Below are 19,034 nucleotides of genomic sequence, written 5' to 3' on the forward strand. Positions count from 1 at the left end.
ATGGCAACAATGCCTTTACTCTTTGTTTATTAACCTTATGAAAATCCGTTAATACTTATTTGACTAAGAAAGTGGTTTAGAGGTTTAGCAGGCTGGCACAAATTGGAAGGCTGACTTAGTTCATGAAACTGGTGATCAATTACCTCTGCAGGAAGTCAGTGCTATGAACTGATGGACCGGGAGCTTTTAGATTTGGTTGAACAAGGAGAGGGATGTTTTGAGTGCACAGCCCAAGGATAGATGGATGGATGGATGGATGGATGGATGGATGGATGGAAGGAAGGAAGAATATTATATCAACTCTAAGATCATGAGTAGAAATTCTGAGAAACCAGAGAAATTCACTTCCTCCCTGTATTCAAACGTTAAGAAAAAAACTCAAGGCAGAACAGCACAGAAATCTCACCTCTTCACCAGCCTGGGCCACAATGTTGAGCCAATAGTAACAAAGGATTCCAATGATTGATATTTTCAGAAAGATGTTTCTAAATAACAGAAGAGAAAACAACTATTGTTACCTTCCATGACAGTCATTAGTACTGTTTGCTAATAATTCCTTTTGGTCACATGGTAGGACTGAAATTCCCGCTCCCGTGTGGTTTGACTGGGGCCAATATGGCTAGTTCTGGCAAGTAATTTGTGAGCAGAAGTGATGTGTGTCACTTTGCATCATTCTAGGCTGGAGCACTGAAATGCCAGCGAGGCTCTCCGGAACTCACTGTCTTCCGTCTGGAATGGCCATCAGCAATATTTGAGACGGTTGCTGCTGTCAGCCTGGATCCCTGCACGAATGACATGACCAAAACCACCTGCCATCCACAATGGACACATAATATGAACAAGAACTAAATCTTTGTGTTTGAAGCCACTGAGATTAGGAAGATAGGGGATGTTTGTTACTGCAGCAAAACCTAACTTATTTCAACTGATATACCCTCTTTCAGTGCATTCCAAACTATCTGATTTCGCTTCTCATTGTAATAATAATAAATGTACTTACTTTTAATTGGGTGCTGAGCATGGGCAGTACATTGTGCTAAGAACCTTACTAAATCACCTTAATCTTCACAGCTTAATGTTTACAATTTTGCTGTCATTCTTACTTTCTACAACTCTGTCATCAGGTAGATAGAATTTTTATGTCTATCTTACTGATGAGGACACTGAAGTTCAGAGATGACACAATGTGTCCAAGGGCACACAGCTTGTGAGGGCCATGACAAAGACTGAAACTGAGGACCATCTCTTAAACCTAGTCACTTTGCCAAAGTCAATAGCTGCTGGTTTTAATAGGGCTTCAGCCCTGGTGTGCCACGAACTGTGTGCCACTAGACCAGGGGTTCTCAAAGTGTGTCCTCTGAACCAGCAGCATCAGCCTCGTCCACAAACCTGCTAGAAAGGCAAATCTTGGGGCGCCTGGGTGGCGCAGTCGGTTAAGCGTCCGACTTCAGCCAGGTCACGATCTCGCGGTCCGTGAGTTCGAGCCCCGCGTCAGGCTCTGGGCTGATGGCTCGGAGCCTGGAGCCTGTTTCCGATTCTGTGTCTCCCTCTCTCTCTGCCCCTCCCCCGTTCATGCTCTGTCTCTCTCTGTCCCAAAAATAAATAAAAAAAATAAAAAAAAATAAAAAAAAGAAAGGCAAATCTTCAGGCCCCACCCTAGACCTACTGAATCAGAAACCCTGGAGACAGGACCAAGAAATCCCTTCAGGTAATTCTGATGTATGCTGAAGGTTGAGAACCTTTGTGTTAGACTCTGAAGTTCCATGAAGGAAGGGCACTAGATCTTTCTCAGTGCCAGGTCCCCAATCTCTTGCCTAGTGCCTAGCCTGTGATACACCCTCACTGTCTACTGGATTAACACATCAGGAAACCTTTATTGCAGTGTAGCTTCAAGTTAAACTTGAAAACACACCCTTCTACGCTGAGAAAAATCTCATCTCAGATCAAAAAGAACCGTGTATTTCTGAGAGTTCCCATTTTCTCTTCATGCAAAGATTTTGAATAGTTTGTTGAAGCTGTACAAAGGGCTGATGTATATTAAAAGACAACTAAACTCTTAAATGATCAGAAAAACACAAAGAGCAAATTTATTGGTTCAAAATGGCCCACTGAGCATACATGTCTAACCACCTCTTCATCCGAATTCTCCAGATGAAGTTGGAGAGCTGGCCAGTAGCCAGATTTCCCAGGCCATAGAAGGCAAGGGCTCTGGAACTGATCAGTAAAGAAACTCAGTCTACATTGTACTGACCTGTTGTCATAAACACCATAAACAGGAACTGGTCAAGGAATTAGCCAGGAAGGAGCAAGGACAAAATTTGGGTTGTTTTATGCTTTGTTTATCGAAACCTTGGGGTCACCTCTAGCACAAAAAGGCACCCCCTCCCAGCCAACTAATTGCCAGAAGCACCCCCTTTACCTCCATTTGGGTGCCTGAATTACAAAAATGCATCTCTTGGGGCTCCTGGGTGGCTTAGTCGGTTAAGCGTCCAAGTTCGACTCAGGTCATGATCTCGTGGTTCACGAGTTCAAGCCCCGTGTTGGGCTCTGTGCTGACAGCTCAGAGCCTGGAGGCTACTTCAGATTCAGTGTGTCCCTCTCCCTCTGCCCCTCCCTACTTGTGCTCTCTCTCTCTCTACCTCAAAAATAAGTAAACATTAAAAAAAAATTTTTTTAATGCACCCCTTTCTCCCAGCTGAGGCAGTGGCTACCAAGGCTCACAGCTTGACTAATTCAAACGCTAGATGAATTTCAGTCCTTACACTACTCATCAGCCAGGCACCCTTCTGCAGTATACAACATGAACATCTGTACATCTCATAACTGAGAAAAACTATGAAAATCCTCAGGCCGATAGCAATTTGGAAAGGTAAGCTATTACTCTGAGCAAAAGACTGATGTACTTAATTGTATACCTGAGAGCGTTTTGGATTTTATGGCTATTAACCCACCCCATACAAACATACTTTATTCTTGAAATCCTTTCTGGAAAACAGAACTCTGGTACTTGAGCATAACCCTCTGTAGCTCCCACCTCACTTCCCTCCCTGGAAATACAGGCTGGTGGTGGGCGTGGCAGACACACCTACCGGATGAGGAGGATGTAGACTTCGCGCCTCGGCGTCTCATACCTCTCCACCAGCCTGAACAGGGAGTAGAGGCGTGGCGTTGCCAGGTTGATGCAGGACACGAGGAAAGGCAGTAACAGCACTGCTCCAGGGTTCTGGTGGTTCTTCAGGAACTACAGGGGATGCAGGGAGAGAATCGAGATGCCAAGCGTGCACGGAACTCCTCTCTGCCTCACGCAGAAGATCCCACACAATGGGGAAACCCCAGTGGTAGCTCCTCTGGGGTTAGCTCGTACGCTACGGGTTATTGAGCACTTACCCGGCGCCCAGCATTACCCACGTGATCACGTGATCACGTTTAATTCTCACTACAGCCCAGCAGGTGGGTATTAATAGACTGACTGGCAAATGGAGGCTCAGAGAGGTAAAAATGCTTGCCTGGGGTCACCGAGGCAGATTTGAACTGGGTCCATCTGACTCAGGGGCCTGAACTCAAAACAGCCATTCTGTGACTTTACTGTCCTTAGCAAGAGGTCTGCAGCAATGAGAATGTGTTTCCTGGCTGTTGGAGCAAAAGCTTGAATCCGCGGAAGCTATAGTACAAGGGTATTGAGCGCTGCAGACTTTCTCCGCCTGTCTCCTGCGTGGCCCTATTCATTTTCACCAGGCTTTTCTTGGGGTGCTGAATCAGGGGAAAGGGAGCCTCTGTTAGCCCATGGCACACCTTCCTATGAGGTCCAAAGAGGCACCCCCTTCCTTCATGTGGATGCAACACCCTAGCACTTGGTTTGGAGTGGAGTGAAGGCTGCCCTCAGCCAGGAATCCTTGGAGTCAGCGATTCCAGTGGATTTATCTTCTGTCTCACACTACCTCCTTCCCACCTCTAGGCCTGACCCTGCCTCCCTTTATCTCTGGGTGGTTTCGAAAGCCCCACGTGCACTTTTGGAAGTATTTTTGTAGCCAGTGTAACCTGGGTTCAAATGTTGTCCCCTCTCCCATGCTTATGAGCTATAAGGTCTGAAGCCAGATGCATAGCTTCCCTGGCCCTCTTTTCCTGTCTGTGTGATGGGGAGATTATCATGTGACCCACAGCGTCATTGCAAGAATTAAATGAGGGGCGCCTGGGTAGCTCAGTCGATTAAGCTTCTGACTCGATTTTGGCTCAGGTCATCATCTCATGGTTCATGAGAATGAGATCAAGCTCAGAGTCGGGCTCTGCACTGACAGCGTGAAGCCTGCCTGGGATTCTCTCTTCCCCTCTCTTTTTTCCTCTCCCCTATTCATGCACACATAAGTGCATGTTCTCTCTCTCTCTTTCTCTGTTTCTCTCTCAGTTGATGCCCTAATTAAAAACAATAAAAGAATTGGGGCGCCTGGGTGGCTCAGTCAGTTGAGCGGCAGACTTCAGCTCAGGTCATGATCTCCTGTTTCCGAGTCCGAGCCCCACGTCGGGCTTGCTGCTGTCAGCCTGTCAGCGCGAGCCTGCTTCAGATCCTCTGTCCCCCTCTCTCTGCCCCTCCCCCGCTTGCGCTCTCTCAAAAATAAATGAACATTAAAGTAAATAAATAAAAATAAAAGAATTGAATGAAACCAAATAAGGCCAGGTCTGGCCCCTCAACAACATAGGTGAGACATCATTCACAGAAGATTGTAGCTGCCCATGAATGTGACCCCTAGAGTTGTACAAAGGGTTGCTCCTGCCTGGCATTGAGCAGATGTTCAAACAATAGGCTCCACTTCTGCCTCCTCACCTCCTTAGCTGCCCTCCTTCACTTCAGGTGGGTATGGAGAAAACCTTCCAGGTGAAGAAGAAACTCAGAAGGCTTCTTTATGCCTACAGCTGCCCGGTCACAGTTTCTACCCTGGGTAGGCATTGCCAGGCCCTTAAGCACTGAGACTTAATTTCCCCTATTTGAGGGCACATCTCAACATAGTTAATGGCAAACTCTTAGTGTTATAATCCCACACCCATTTTCTTGCTGGCTTCTCCTTCACTTGTTCATCCATTTGGTTGTGCACCTACTATGTGTCAAATATTGGGCCTCGAGCCCAGCTACTATCTTTTGAAGATACATAAAGATACCTGCATAAACAGGCATTTTCTTTTTTTTTCAACGTTTTTTTTTTGTTTTGTTTTGTTTTTTTTTAAATTTATTTTTGGGACAGAGAGAGACAGAGCATGAACGGGGGAGAGAGAGGGAGACACAGAATCGGAAACAGGCTCCAGGCTCCGAGCCATCAGCCCAGAGCCTGACACGGGGCTCGAACTCACGGACCGCGAGATCGTGACCTGGCTGAAGTCGGACGCTTAACCGACTGCGCCACCCAGGTGCCCCAAAACAGGCATTTTCAATACCACACATGACAAGAGCACAGGGAAAGCTTGCAGAGTCAGGAGCACCCAACACAGTCTAGTGAGGGTGGTGGGGGTGAGAGAAAATTTGCTGAGGAAACAGCACCATGCTGAGGTCTGGAGGAGGAGGAGGAGGAGGAGGAGGGGGAGGAGGAGGAGGAATTTGCCCAATGAGGGCATTAGGGCAGGTTGGGTAGAGAATGAAGTGCATGTTTTCCTACCGAGAGAAGAGGAAAAACATGGTGTGCTCAGGGAACTGTGGACACACCATTTAGTGTTGCTAGTGTAGGATATGGGTAGATGTGGGGTGTTGAAGCTAGAGATGTGGGCAGGGATCAGATCATACAAGATCTGTCAATCATGCCATGGAGGATAAATTTATATCGAGGGTAAAAATAGGAAGTCATTAAAGAAAGTGAAATAATCCGACCAACCTGTACCACAATTCTAGAGGTCGGCAAACTGGCTACAATTAGTTCTATTTCCAGGGGAAAAGCTTAAACCTACAGAAAAACAGTACTTTGCCCAGACCATCCAGCAAATTAGTCTCAGAGTTTATATCATTTGCAAAAAAAAAAAAAAAAAAAAAAAAGGTAATATTCCTTTATTAGTCACAATACTGGGCACGGAGTAGACTCTTCACAAAACTTTTTTCTAGTCCTGACCTCACACCTACAAAGCCAGGTACGATCATTCCTGGTTTGCAAGTGAGGAATCCAGAGCTCAGAAAGGTTAAATGGCTCACCAGAGTCCATCAGATCACAACACTTAGAGTGTCTACTCAGTGCCAGGGGCAGTGGGAGGTGTTAGGAATATAATAATAAAGGAAGAAACCAAAACTTAATCCCACGTCTGCTGCCCAAAGTTCCCATCTCTCCACGGACCCAGAGCTTCTTACTCTGAAGCGTGCATACATATCACCAGGGGGCATTGTCAGGATACAGATTCTGAGGCTGTGAGCCCAGGCAGGGACACAAGATTCTGCATTTTTTCACAAGCTTCCGGCTGATGCCAGTGTTGCCCACCACAGAGTCTGAGTTCAGTAGCAGCTCCATACCGCCTCCCTCCAGTATCTCATCCCTTCCCCTGGTTTTGTGCTCTGGTCCCCAGTGTCCCTGCCCCTCTGGTTACCTCTGAGTTGTTCTCAGCCAGGTAATAAACAGCTACGCAGCAGGCAATGGCCACTCCAGTAGAGACGACCCAGGCTGCCAGGTGGGCCAACACGTGGATCAGCTGCTGATTGAGCGTTAACTTGACGTTCTCCTGACGGATTTCTGACAGGTTTTCCTATACACACAAGGAAGTCAGGTCAGCCCACAGTACCCTATCACCTGTTAGCAAAGACTCAGCAGGTGAATCTCGGCCACTCTGAGACACAACCCACCCCAGATCCACGGGAGAGAGAAAGGGGGAAGTTCATGATGGACGTGGACTATGAGAGACCCATGGGGAAATCTCAAATGGACCAAGAACCTCTATCACTGTGCCAAACACCTTTTCCATCTTAGAGAAACAGGCCCAACAGAGTGGGACTGTGCTCTTGAGGAAAGCACTTTGAGGTGTCAAGAAAATCTTTTTTGAAGAACAAGGCTAGGTATCTACACCAATGAATTTAACATCTTCAAACCTCTTGTCAAAGCCTCTTTGCTTACAAATTATTCTCCCTCTTTTTTTTTTTCCTATTATGTACCCCTCCACCCACGTCCCCTCTAGCAACATCCAGTTTGTCCTCTGTATTTAAGAGTCTGGGGTTGGGTATATTTGTTTCTGGGGTTTTTTTTCTCTCTCTCTCTCTCTTTTCTTTCTTTTTAGTAAGTTTTTTCCTATAGACCAGGGTTTCTCACCCTCGGCATTATTAACATTTTCAGCCAGTAATTCTGTATTGTGACAACTCTCCTGTGCACAGCAGAATGTTTAGCAACATCCAGTAGCACCCTCCCCCTAACTGTGACAATCGAAAAAGGCTAGATATGGGGTGCCTGGGTGGCTCCGTCAGTTAGGCGTCTGACTTCAGCTGAGGTCATGACCTTGTAGTTTGTGGGTTCAAGCCTCACATCAAGCTCTGTGCTGACAGCTCAGAGCCTGGAGCCTGCTGCAGATTCCGTGTCTCCCTCTCTGCCTCTCCCCCGCTCATAGTCTGTGCGTCTCTCTCTCAAAAATAAAAAAACATTGGGGCGCCTGGGTGGCGCAGTCGGTTAAGCGTCCGACTTCAGCCAGGTCACGATCTCGCGGTCCGTGAGTTCGAGCCCCGCGTCGGGCTCTGGGCCGATGGCTCGGAGCCTGGAGCCTGTTTCCGATTCTGTGTCTCCCTCTCTCTCTGCCCCTCCCCCGTTCATGCTCTGTCTCTCTGTCCCAAAAATAAATAAAAAAAGTTGGAAAAAAAAAAATAAATTTAAAAAAAAAATAAATAAATAAAAAAATAAAAAATAAAAAAACATTAAAAAAAATAAAAAGTCTCTAGACTCAGCTGGTTAAGCATCCAACTTCAGCTCAGGTCATGATCACATGGTTCATGGGTTCAAGTCCCGCATCAGGCTCTCTGCTGTCTGTACACAGCCCATTTCAGATCCTCTGTCTCCCTCTCTCTCTGTCTTTCCCCAGCTCGCATGTATGCTCTCTCTTTCATAAATTACATTTTTTAATTAAAAAAAAAAAGTTACACACATAGTAAAGGAACTTAGCTGTGGGAAGGTGTTGTGTAAAGCAAGCCTGCCTTACCCTTATCTCCGTGCTAAGATTCTTCTGTTTCAACTTGACAGCTCTTTCATGAGTGATGGTGAAGTCCCAGCAGAAAATAAGTTTAGTGATGCCTCTGGAGTAGATGTGAGGGTTAATAAAGTTGTTCCGGAAATACCTGGCCATGCTAGGGAAGGCAGAAACCAAAATACTCAAGCGTTATTGAAACAGGCATTGGGGAGTGCAGGAATTAAACAAAGGGGAGTCCTACCATTAACAGTGACAGGCAATGTGGAACAGTCAACCTCAGGTTCTACTGGAACAGTGTGATCACAAACATAATGGTTAAGAGCACTGGCTTCAAGATCTCATAGGTCTGTCTTATAATCCTGGATTGCCAGCTGGGAGATCTTTGTTATTTTAACTGCAATGAGCCTCAGTTTCCACATCTATATAACGGGGATAATAATAGTACCCACCCACAGAGCTTATATGAGAGTTGTATTAGTTTCCTCTAGCTGCTGTACCAAACTGTCCCAAACTTAAGTGGCTTAAAACAACACATGTCTACTTATTCTCTTACTGGAAGTCAGAAATCGGAAAATGTTTCTAAAATCAAGGTGTCAGCAGAGCTGTGTTCCTTCCTATCCTTTAGCAGGAAATGTGTTTCCCTGCCTCTTCCAGCTTCTAGAGGCTGCCTGCATTCCTTGGCTGATGGTCCCTCCTGTCTTCAAAGCCAGGAGAGCTGCAGCTTCCATTCTGTCTGACCTTGACCTTCCTGCCTCCCACTTACAAGGACCCTTATGATTAACTGGCCCATTTTAAGATCCTTAACTCAGTCTCATCTACAAAGTCCCTTTTGCCAGGTAAAGTAAGATATTCACGGGTTCTGGGGATTAGGACTTGGACATCTTTGGGAGGCGGGGGAATTGTTCAGCCAGCCACAAGAATCAATGTAGTGGTTATAACAGTAAGCACTTGATAAAGGCAGATGCTAATATCATGGAGATGTCATCAGGACTCAGTGAAATCAGCCGAGGAAGCACTCAGCACTGAGCCTGGCATGTAAAAAGTGCTGAGTCAATACCTTTCCAAAATTTGCCACCACTAACAGTAGCTTTAGAAACTTTTCCTGGTTTGATAGGACAAAACGAAATCTCATTTTACTCTGAATTGTGTGCTGGCAGTGAGGTTGTTATAGGCTGAACTATACACCCTAAAAACTCCTATGCTGAGAGCCTAACCCCTAACCCCCTAACCTTCAGAAAGCAACAGTATTTGCAGATAAGATCTTTATAGAGGCAATTACGTTAAAATGAGGTCATCAAGGCGGGCCCTCATCCAATATGACTGGTGTCTTTATAAGAAGAGAAGATTAGGACTCAGACGTGCACTGAGAAAGACCCTGTTAGGTCACGGTGAGAAGGCAGGCATCTATAAGCCACAGGGAGGCCTCAGAAGAAACCAACCCTGCCAGGACCTTGATCTTACACTTCTAGCCTCCAGAACTTGAGAAGATATATTTCTGTTGTTTAAGCAACCCCGTCTGTGGTACATTGTTATGGAAGACCGAGGAAAGATCCTAGGAAGACCTAGGAAAACGAATACAAAGGTTGAACATCTGTACCTCCTCTTTGACAGTTGTCAAGGGACAATTGCCTATCCATGCCCTTCCTTCCATATAACTAGTGGGGTCACTGCATCCCTATTTTCAGACTGACCAATTTCCTTGAAAGCACACAAAAACCTCTCTTCTTTATCCAAACTTACAGTTTGTGTTATAAAACGGGAATGCTCAGACAGCAATAGAAAGTCAAAATTGGAGAGAAACTGTTTCCTGGGGAACTTTTGAGTCTCTTGAATTTTACCTAAATCCAAAATGAGCTTAGGATCGAGAAATGCAGATACTCCATACCTAAATAGCAAACTGAAAAAACAGACGATCAAACACGCTCCGATTGTGAAGATGTAGGCCAGCTGCATGTTGTAGGGTGCCCCACTGCTCCCGTGTTGGACCGTAGAGTTGGTGTAAAAGCCATAGTACATCACCGTGTCCTGAAAATAACCCTGAAAGAGGCAAGAAGCCAGAGGTCAGGTGGGTCTCTTGAGAAAACAATGACGATGGTCAGCACCCTTCATCTTTTCCATCTGCAAGAAACTTGCATCAGTCAGTTTCGACATTTTGTTGGCAGGGCACCCAAGGTCACTGAGAACATAGATGTTTGGGGGCACCTGGGTAGCTCAGTCAGTTAAGAGTCTGACTTCGGCTCCGGTCATGATCTCACAGCTCATGGGTTCGAGCCCGGCATCGGGCTCTGTGCTGACAGCTCAGAGCTTGGAGCCTGTTTCGGATTCTGTGTCTCCCTCTCTCTCTGTCCCTCCCCCACTCGCGGTCTGTCTCCCTCTGTCTCCCTCTGTCTCCCTCTGTCTCAAAAATAAATAAACATTAAAAAAAAGATAGTCGTTTTATCACTAGGCTCTTTGTTTTTTTGTTTTTGTTTTTGTTTTTTATTTATTTTTGAGACAGAGAGAGACAGAGCATGAACGGGGGAGGGTCACAGAGAGAGGGAGACACAGAATCTGAAACAGGCTCCAGACTCTGAGCTGTCAGCACAGAGCCCGACGCGGGGCTCGAACTCACGGATTGTGAGATCATGACCTGAGCCGAAGTCGGACACTCAACCGACCAAGCCACCCAGGCACCCCTATCACTAGGCTCTTTGAGTTGGGAAAGGACTCTCAAACCCTCCTTACAGTGGAGGGACCCAGCTGTCACCACCTGAACCCAGTGACCAAGCAAAGCATGACTAAAACCAGGACAGCCAACCATGATGGGCCTCTGTCATCTTAACATGACCATGTTAAGTATTATAGTCAAACATGTTTGATATGAAACAAATCAAGCTGTTAGGTCTAAATTGCAATTTACAGGAAATACGGGCCAGAGGAACAAGTCAGAGAGACTATAAGGAAACAATTGATTCCACAAGGTAGGATGTTGGAGTTTGTATAACAACTGGCCTGGTTTCTGCAACAAGCCAATGTCAAGAAAAGAGAGGGCTGTGTCTGGAGAGATCATTCTTTTTTTCTTATTTTTTATTAAAAAAAATTTTTTTTAAATGTTTTTATTTATTTTTGAGACAGAGAGAGACAGAGCATGAGCAGGAGAGGGGCAGAGACAGAGGGAGACACAGAACCTGAAGCAGGCTCCAGGCTCCGAGCTGTCAGCACAGAGCCTGATGCGGGGCTCAAACTCATGGACTGTAAGATCATGACCTGAGCTGAAGTTGGCTGCTTAACTGATTGAGCCACCCAGGCGCCCCTGGAGAGATCATTCTAGATTAATTGTGAATTCAGAGAAAAAGTAACTGAATGCAAACTGGGGCTTTAATTGGATCCTGGTCTGAACAAACAAGCTATGAAAGACATTTTGGGGACCACTGGGAAGATTTGAATATAGTCTGGATTTTGAATGATATTTTTAATTTTGCTAGGTGTGATAACTGCAGAAAGTGTCCTTATTTTGCAAAGATGCATGTTGAAGAAATTTGGAGTAAAATGTCCTAATGTCTGTAATTTACTGTGAAATGCTTACAAAAAATAGTAAGATAAAACAATGTGGCTAAACTTTAACAATTTAGAAACCTGCATAGTAGGCATATGAGTGTTCATTTACTACTCTTTATTTCCTGTATGTTTGAATTTTTTCATAATAAAATGTTACATATATACAAATATAAAAAATATAGATCAGGGTGCCTGGGGGGCTCAGTTAAGCATCCAACTCTTGATCTCAGCTCAGGTCATGATCTCACAGTTCATGGGTTCGAGCCCTGCATCCAGCTCTGTGTTGACAGCATGGAGCCTTGCTTGGGATTCTCTCTCTCTCTGCCCCTCACCTGCTTGTGCTTCATCTCAAAATAAGTAAATAAACTTTAAAAAATAAAGCCCTAGGGGCACCTGGATGGCTCAGTCGGTTAAGCGTCCGATTTCGGCTCAGGTCATGATCTCGCAGTTTTTGAGTTCGAGCCCAGCATCAGGTTTTGTGCTGACAGCTCAGAGCCTGGAGCCTGCTTCAGATTCTGTGTCTCGCTCTCTCTCTCTGCCCCTCCCCTGCTCATGCTCTGTGTCTCTCTGTCTCTCAATTATAAGTAAATGTTAAAAAAAAAGTTTTTTCAATAAAAATAAAAACAAAGCCCTAAAAAATAAGTTAATTAAATTAAAAATATACATCACAACAAGGAGAATGAAAGTAAATGAGGAAGAAATTTACATAATAATAATTCTCACTTAATGCACTTAACACAAGGGAGAATTTTTAACAGAAAAAGAAATTTAAAAAGATAAATGGGAGAACTTGATTTTGAACATTCTACTTCAAGAGTCGGCAAATTTGTTCTGTGAAGAGCTAGATAATAAACATCTGGCTTGGTAGCTATAGCAACGACTCCACTCGGCCAGGCCACCGTAGCAGGAAGGCATCACAGACACCTAAACAAATGGATGTGACCGAGTTCCAGAAGGACTTTATTTATGGACACAAATTTGAATTTCACGTATAATTTTCATGTTTCACAAAATGTCATCCCTGTTTTGATTTTTTTTCAACCATTTAAAAATGTAGAAACCAATCTTAGTTCATTGGCTGTACAAAACTAGGCGGCAGGCCAGATTTGGCCCCAGCTATAGTTTGTCAGTCCCTGGTCTACAGAATGCTAGTGGCAGAAATCTCTTCTAGAAGGTAAACTCACAAGGCAGGGGCTATAAGTGTCAATAGGGAGATGGGTAAACAAATTATAGCTGCTGTTAAAAAGAATACTATGGACTGGGACGCCTGGGTGGCTCAGTCGGTTAAGTGTCCGACTTTTGCTCAGGTCATGATCTCACAACTAGTGAGTTCGAGCCCTGACTCCAACTCTGCGCTGACAGCTCAGAGCCTGGAGCCTGCTCCGGATTCTGTGTTTCGCTCTCTTCTACCCCTCCCCCACTCATGCTCTCTCTTTCAAAAATAAATAAATATTTAAAAATTAAAAAAAAAAAAGAGTACTGTGGATCTATATAGATGCTCAAGATACATAGTAAAACAAAAAAATGTTGCAAAAACCTGTAGTATCCTGTTTTCTTTAGGAAAGAAGAAGGAAGAAAAACACTGGACAAAGATAGGCTCTAAGCTAGGCCACTAGACAAGGGAAGAAGACTAATGTGGACCTTCACCTAATTTTCTCTCTTTTACAGTAGCAACTTTCCCCCCCTCTGTCTCTGCCCCTCCCCTGCTCTCTCTGTCTCTCAAAAATAAATAAACATTTTTCAAAAAATTTACAGTAGGAACTTTAAAAGGAGCATTGTATTTTGTACAAAGAAAAAGAAAAAAGAAAAAAAAGGTAGCTCTACAAACACCAATATGACATATCCACCACAGAGCAGATGAAAGAAAGTGAGTCATAGGTGGTATATGTGAATGATTCATCTTTTGTTAAAAAACAAAAGAAAGTGGAAACAGAAGAAAGGGATGTATACGTACACATATACATGTGTCCGTGTGTGCACAGAAAAGGAGACAGTGAACAACACAAACTATTAATATGATTACCTCTAGAGACAGAAAGTCTCCTGTGTTGTGTATATGTTACTTTTAGGGAAAAAAAGAAACACATTTCAAAGTCCCACTTTCCCTATCAGTTGACTCCCAAGCAAAACGTCTGGGGGTTTCTGAGGTGGTGGATTTCCAGGTGGGGGAAAATGGGAGAACTTACCGCCCCGGTGAAAAATTCCAATCCGGTGAATTGGAGGGTGTTCTTTTCAGGCACAGTAAACTGAGGGATGATGATGAAGCTGAAGGTCACGATGAACGAGAAAATGTTGAACTTCAAAAGCCACCTCAGAAAGTTAAAATAGGAGAGGACGCTCGTTCCAAACTTGCCTCCAATGACCTTGAACGTCTTCTGCCATAGGCTGATGTAACTGAGCAGTTCTGACAGGCTGTTCTTAGATCTACGGTAAGCCTGGGGTAGGGGCACAAAGCATGTGGTAGACAGTCACTCAACAAACACCTATGAGCAGGTCCCATCCTAGCAAAAACAGCCACTATTTTTAGAGCATTATAACGTGCCAGGCATGCGCTCAGCGTGTTTGCAAACATTATCTCATTTAATTTGACAGGCCACTCTTCCAGGTGAGTGCTATTATTCTCCTATTATTATTCTCCTATATTATTCTCCTATATCCCAGGTTTGCTGTTGAAGGTGATGTTCACAATAGCTATGCTGTCCAAATAACTCAGCAACCTCTTATACACCTTGGCATGCCCACCTGGTTTCTCTGCACCTAGACCAACCCAATTTCTATGGCTTTCAATGAAACAGCCCTGAATTTTGGTTCCTCTTCCCCTTGGGTACCTTTCGTCCCACTCTGCAAGGGGTACCTTTTTACCCCTTATCATGCCCGTTTTGTTGACTGCAATAAAGGCCTCTTACCCGTGAAATGGAGTTCAGACACTGAGCACAGCAGTTGAGCTCAAGGATACGGTGGGATTGCTTACTTTTCTCTTTGTCAACCATTTTCCTGTGGGGAATGCCAGAAGAAAGGGAGAGATACCAATGCTGTAATCGCTGCATTCCCCAAATATTTACTGAGTGTCTATGGTGTACTAGGCACAACCCAGGTAGTGAGACAAAGAGAATGATTTCCCTGCCTCATGGAGAAGATATCCTAGTTGGAAGGGAAAGACAATAAAGAAACGGTGATTTATACTATGGAAAGAAAAAGGGAAATAGAACAGGATAAGGCGATGGGAAATACTGGGATGGGGACTGTGTTATAATTTGAAATAGCATGATATTTGAGCAAAATCTTGAAGGAGGGGAGGGGTTAGTTGTATGGATAAGGGACTGCTCCGTGGCAGAGGGAACAGCCAACATGAGACCCCCAAGGAGGCCAGGATGGCTGGAATGGAAAGAGCAGGGGGAAGGGCAGAGGGTATGAGTGATAACTGTTGCAGGGGGAGGCGGAAGGGTCCTATAAGTCATCACCCTTGAGTGGTTCTCAACCTAGGGAGATTCTGCCCCCCAAGGAACAATTTGGCAAAGTCTGGAGACATTTTTGATTGTCAAAAACCTAGGGGAGAGAGGTTTGCTACTGACCTCTAGTGGGTAGAGACCAGAGATGTGCTAAACCCCTTACAATAAACTGGACAGTCCCCCACAACAGAGAATGATCCATCCTCCAATATCAGGCATACTGGGGTTGAAAAATCCTGCTGTAAAGTCTTTGGGGCCCTCACAAGACCCTTATTCCATGACAGAGGCAGGCATGCAGAGTTTGAAATGGAAGACTGTAGGGGCGCCTGGGTGGCTCAGTCAGTTAAGAATCTGACTTCGGCTCAGGTCAAGACCTCAAGGTTGGTGAGTTCAAGCCCCGTGCTAGGCTCTCTGCTGTCAGTGCAGAGCCTCCATTGGATCCTCGGTCTCCCTCTCTCTCTGCCCCTCCCCTGCTTGTGTGTGCACACATGCACACTCTCTCTCTCTCAAAAATAAAATAAAAACATTAGAAATGGAAGAGTGCTTTTAAAAGATCCAGCCACAGTTGGCATCTTTACCTTTCCATGAATTCATCGCAGCTACTTTGCTCTGGTCCTTTCCTGGTTTTCTTTATCCACCCAAATGCCCATCCCCACATCATCACCTCCACAGCCTGGTCCACATGGCCTCTTGCTTTGCCCAGGCAGCCTGTATCACTCCAGCTAGTCCTGTCACTGGATTCTCCTCTACCTTGACTTGGCCTGATTTCCTCTTTCTCATGTGTACATTTCTTGTTGACAAATTCATCTCCACTGTCAGACTTTGCAAGTTATCTTTGCAACCCCAGAACAAATGCATTATTGATTTATTTATAGCAATTGTTGCATCCACTCTCCTAGTTTCTGCCAAGATGACAAGTTGCAAAAGAAAAAGGCCATGGGGCACCTGGGTGGCTCAGTCGGTTAAGCATGCGACATCAGCTCAGGTCACAAACGTGAGTTTGAGCCCCACATTGGGCTCTATGCTGACAGCGCAGAGCCTGCTTCCGATCCTCTCTCTCTCTCTCTCTCTCTCTCTCTCTCTCTCTCTCTCTCTCTCTCTTTGCCCCTCTCTAGCTCACATATTCTTTCTCTCAAAAATAAACATAAAAAAAAAGAAAAAGGCTGAAGAACAGTAAATGTGAAGTAGTCTGAAGCCTAAAACAGCCCTCACTCTTTCACTCTTGTTTTTTTTTTAATTCTTAGCCTTAGGAAGCTTTTGAGGTCTCCTCCTCCTCCTCCTCCTTCTTTTTGTAAACTTTGAATTTTAGAGTAATTCAAGATTTGTAGAAAAGTTGAAAAAACTACAGAAAATTCCTATACGCTACTCACCATTTTCTCCTATTAACATCTTACATTTCCGTCATAGTTTGTCAAAATTAGAAACCAATGTTAGCATACTACAATTACCTAAACTTCACACGATTCTGATTTCACTCATTCTTCCATGGATGTTGTGTTCTATTCCAGGATCCCATACCACATTGCATTTAGTTGTCATGTCTCTTTAGGATCCTCTAGTCTGCTTGATTTGGCTCAGGTCATGATCCCAGGATTGTGGGATCAAAGCCCAAGTCAGGCTCCATGCTGAGCGTGGAGCCTGCTGAAGATTCTCTCTCTCCTTCTGCCCCTCCCCCACTCATGCTCACTCTAAAATAAAAAAATTAAAAAAATTTTAAAATTAAAAAAAAAGAATCCTCTAGTCTCTGACAATTTTTCGGACTTTTTTTTTTTTTTTAAGTTTACTTATTTACTTTGAGAGACAAAGAGAGATGGGGAAGGGCAGAGAGAGAATTCCAAGCAGACTCCACACAGTGTGGAGCCCAATGCAGGGGCTCAGACTCATGAACCATGAGATCATGACCTGAGTCGAAATCTAGAGTCAGATGCTTAATTGACTGAGCCACCGGGGTGCCCCAGACTTCCCTTATTTTTAATGACCTTGACAATTTTGAGGCGTACTGGTCAGGTATTTTGCAGAATGTCCCTCTATTAGGGGTTGCCTGATTTTTTCCTCTAGTGACACTGGGGTTACAGTCTTTAGGAGAGAATACCACAGAGGGAATGTGCTCTTCTGACCACATATCTCTGGCAATGCTAACCTTGATCGCCTGGCTGAAGGGGAGTGTAAACTAGACCTCATCACTGGAACGTTTCTCTCCCTTGCTTTTCATACTCCACCCTTTCAAAGCACATCACTAAGCATAGCCTGCTCTCCTGCTGAGAGGACAGAGGAGTATCTATACAGATTATTTGGAATTCTTCTGTAGCAAGACTGTCCTTTCTCTTGAATTTATTTCTTATCTTATCTTTCTGAGATGGGGCAAAAGTAGAAGACTGAGGTTCACATGAAATCTGGGAAAGAAGAAAAGCTTTGGGTCCATACTTAAGGTTCCTTTTCTCTTCCATGGTTCTTGGCTGATTCCTGATGGCTTTAATTCTGTCTCTAGAGGTCATTGGTATCAAAGATGCGATTAACTTTTGTCCTGTGGAGGAAAATAAATGGAGTTTCAGTCTGTTTCTTTCACAGAATACCAGCATTTCAAAAGATAGCACTGAACTTAGAGCATGTTTTTATAAGGGCATAAGGAAAGAATATATGGACTCAATGATCTCAAAAGCCAGAAATGAAAACAAAATGGCAACATGGCGTATTTCTCAAAGTCAAAGCAAATGATAATGTTTGCATGCAACATTTGATATTTTCCTTTTTTTTCAATGACAAGAAATATCCAATGAAGCCAACAAGCCCCTGCATATCTGGTCAGGCTCACTGTCCTCCCTCACTTGATTGCCTGCACCATTTTCTCTTGACCCCTGTACTCTAGGCCCAGACATCTTATTTAAATTTAAAAAAAATTTTTTTTAATATTTTTTCATTTCTGAGAGAGAGAGAGAGAGCACAAGAGCAGGGAGAGGGGCAGAGAGAGAGAGAGAGAGAGAGAGGGAGGGAGACACAGAATGTGAAGCAGGCTCCAGGCTCCGAGCTGTCAGCACAGAGCCCGATGCGGGGCCCAGGCTCATGGACCTTGAGATCATGACCTGAGCCGGAGTCAGACGCATAATGGACTGAGCATTATCTTCTTTACATTTCTTGACTGTTGTCATATATGCTCTCCTGCCCCCTGGAATGAGTCCCCCATCTTCTCAGTATCAACAGATACTGCTGGCCATCTACCCAAGTTATCTCTCCTTTTTAAAAGAATACTGATTTTGTTTGGGAATCTACCCCCTCTGTCCCAAGGCCCTGAGCTTCTGCAGGGTGGGACCCATCTTCAGGCACAGGGCGTGAGTCCCATGAGTCCACACTGATTGTTGCAGGTGACTGATTTAGGCATGAGCATGTAACAAAATGTTGGCCAATGTTCTGCAATGCATGGTCTGCTGAGGAGTTTCTTGGAGAAGGCTTCTTCCTTCTCAAAAAAGAAAAACAAAAACAAGAAAATGACAGATTCTTCTTCCTCTGGATGTTGTTGTGGCCACATGTGAAGCCTGGAACTGCTGTCACCATCTTGTAACAATGAGGAAGCCAGTTGGGAGACTACCACTGGGGTAACAACAGAATGGTCTGGCTCCCTGGTTGAGTTATGGAGCTGGAACTTCACAATTGACCTAGTTGGGATGAAAGGGAAGTCCCCAAAAGAGGGCAACCAACTCACTCTGCTGAAGACAAGGAATTTGTGTCTCTCCTGAGAGGGACAGGGGGCTAGACAGAAAGAAAGGACTAGGAGGAGGAGGAAAGAACACAGTGATGTGGGGAGACAGCAGCATGAGAGGAGACACCCCAATCTTCAATAAAGGGGCTAAACCCACAAAATGCTTTAGTGAGAATGGATTTTTTCCCCTCTTAGAAATCACTGACAATGCCTGGACTTCATGACTG

The 19,034-nt window shown here is 44.6% G+C and overlaps 1 protein-coding gene across 4 annotated transcripts in view; it reads right to left on the minus strand.

Annotated features, from left to right (window-relative positions):
* Positions 1–19,034, minus strand: part of TMC5 (transmembrane channel like 5) — a 74,912-nt gene that overhangs the window by 20,000 nt on the left and 35,878 nt on the right. For all 4 annotated transcript variants that reach the window (XM_058712070.1, XM_058712069.1, XM_058712072.1 and 1 more), the window contains 8 exons: positions 17,538–17,637; positions 14,571–14,658; positions 13,851–14,099; positions 10,013–10,164; positions 8,140–8,284; positions 6,553–6,708; positions 3,090–3,241; positions 407–485 (listed from right to left, as the gene is read on the minus strand). In XM_058712070.1, the coding sequence (XP_058568053.1) occupies positions 407–485; positions 3,090–3,241; positions 6,553–6,708; positions 8,140–8,284; positions 10,013–10,164; positions 13,851–14,099; positions 14,571–14,658; positions 17,538–17,637 (1,121 nt within the window). The remainder of the gene's footprint in view (positions 1–406; positions 486–3,089; positions 3,242–6,552; positions 6,709–8,139; positions 8,285–10,012; positions 10,165–13,850; positions 14,100–14,570; positions 14,659–17,537; positions 17,638–19,034) is intronic.

The sequence above is a fragment of the Neofelis nebulosa genome, chromosome 18 (assembly GCF_028018385.1).
Source record: "Neofelis nebulosa isolate mNeoNeb1 chromosome 18, mNeoNeb1.pri, whole genome shotgun sequence".
Classification (NCBI taxonomy): domain Eukaryota; kingdom Metazoa; phylum Chordata; class Mammalia; order Carnivora; family Felidae; genus Neofelis; species Neofelis nebulosa.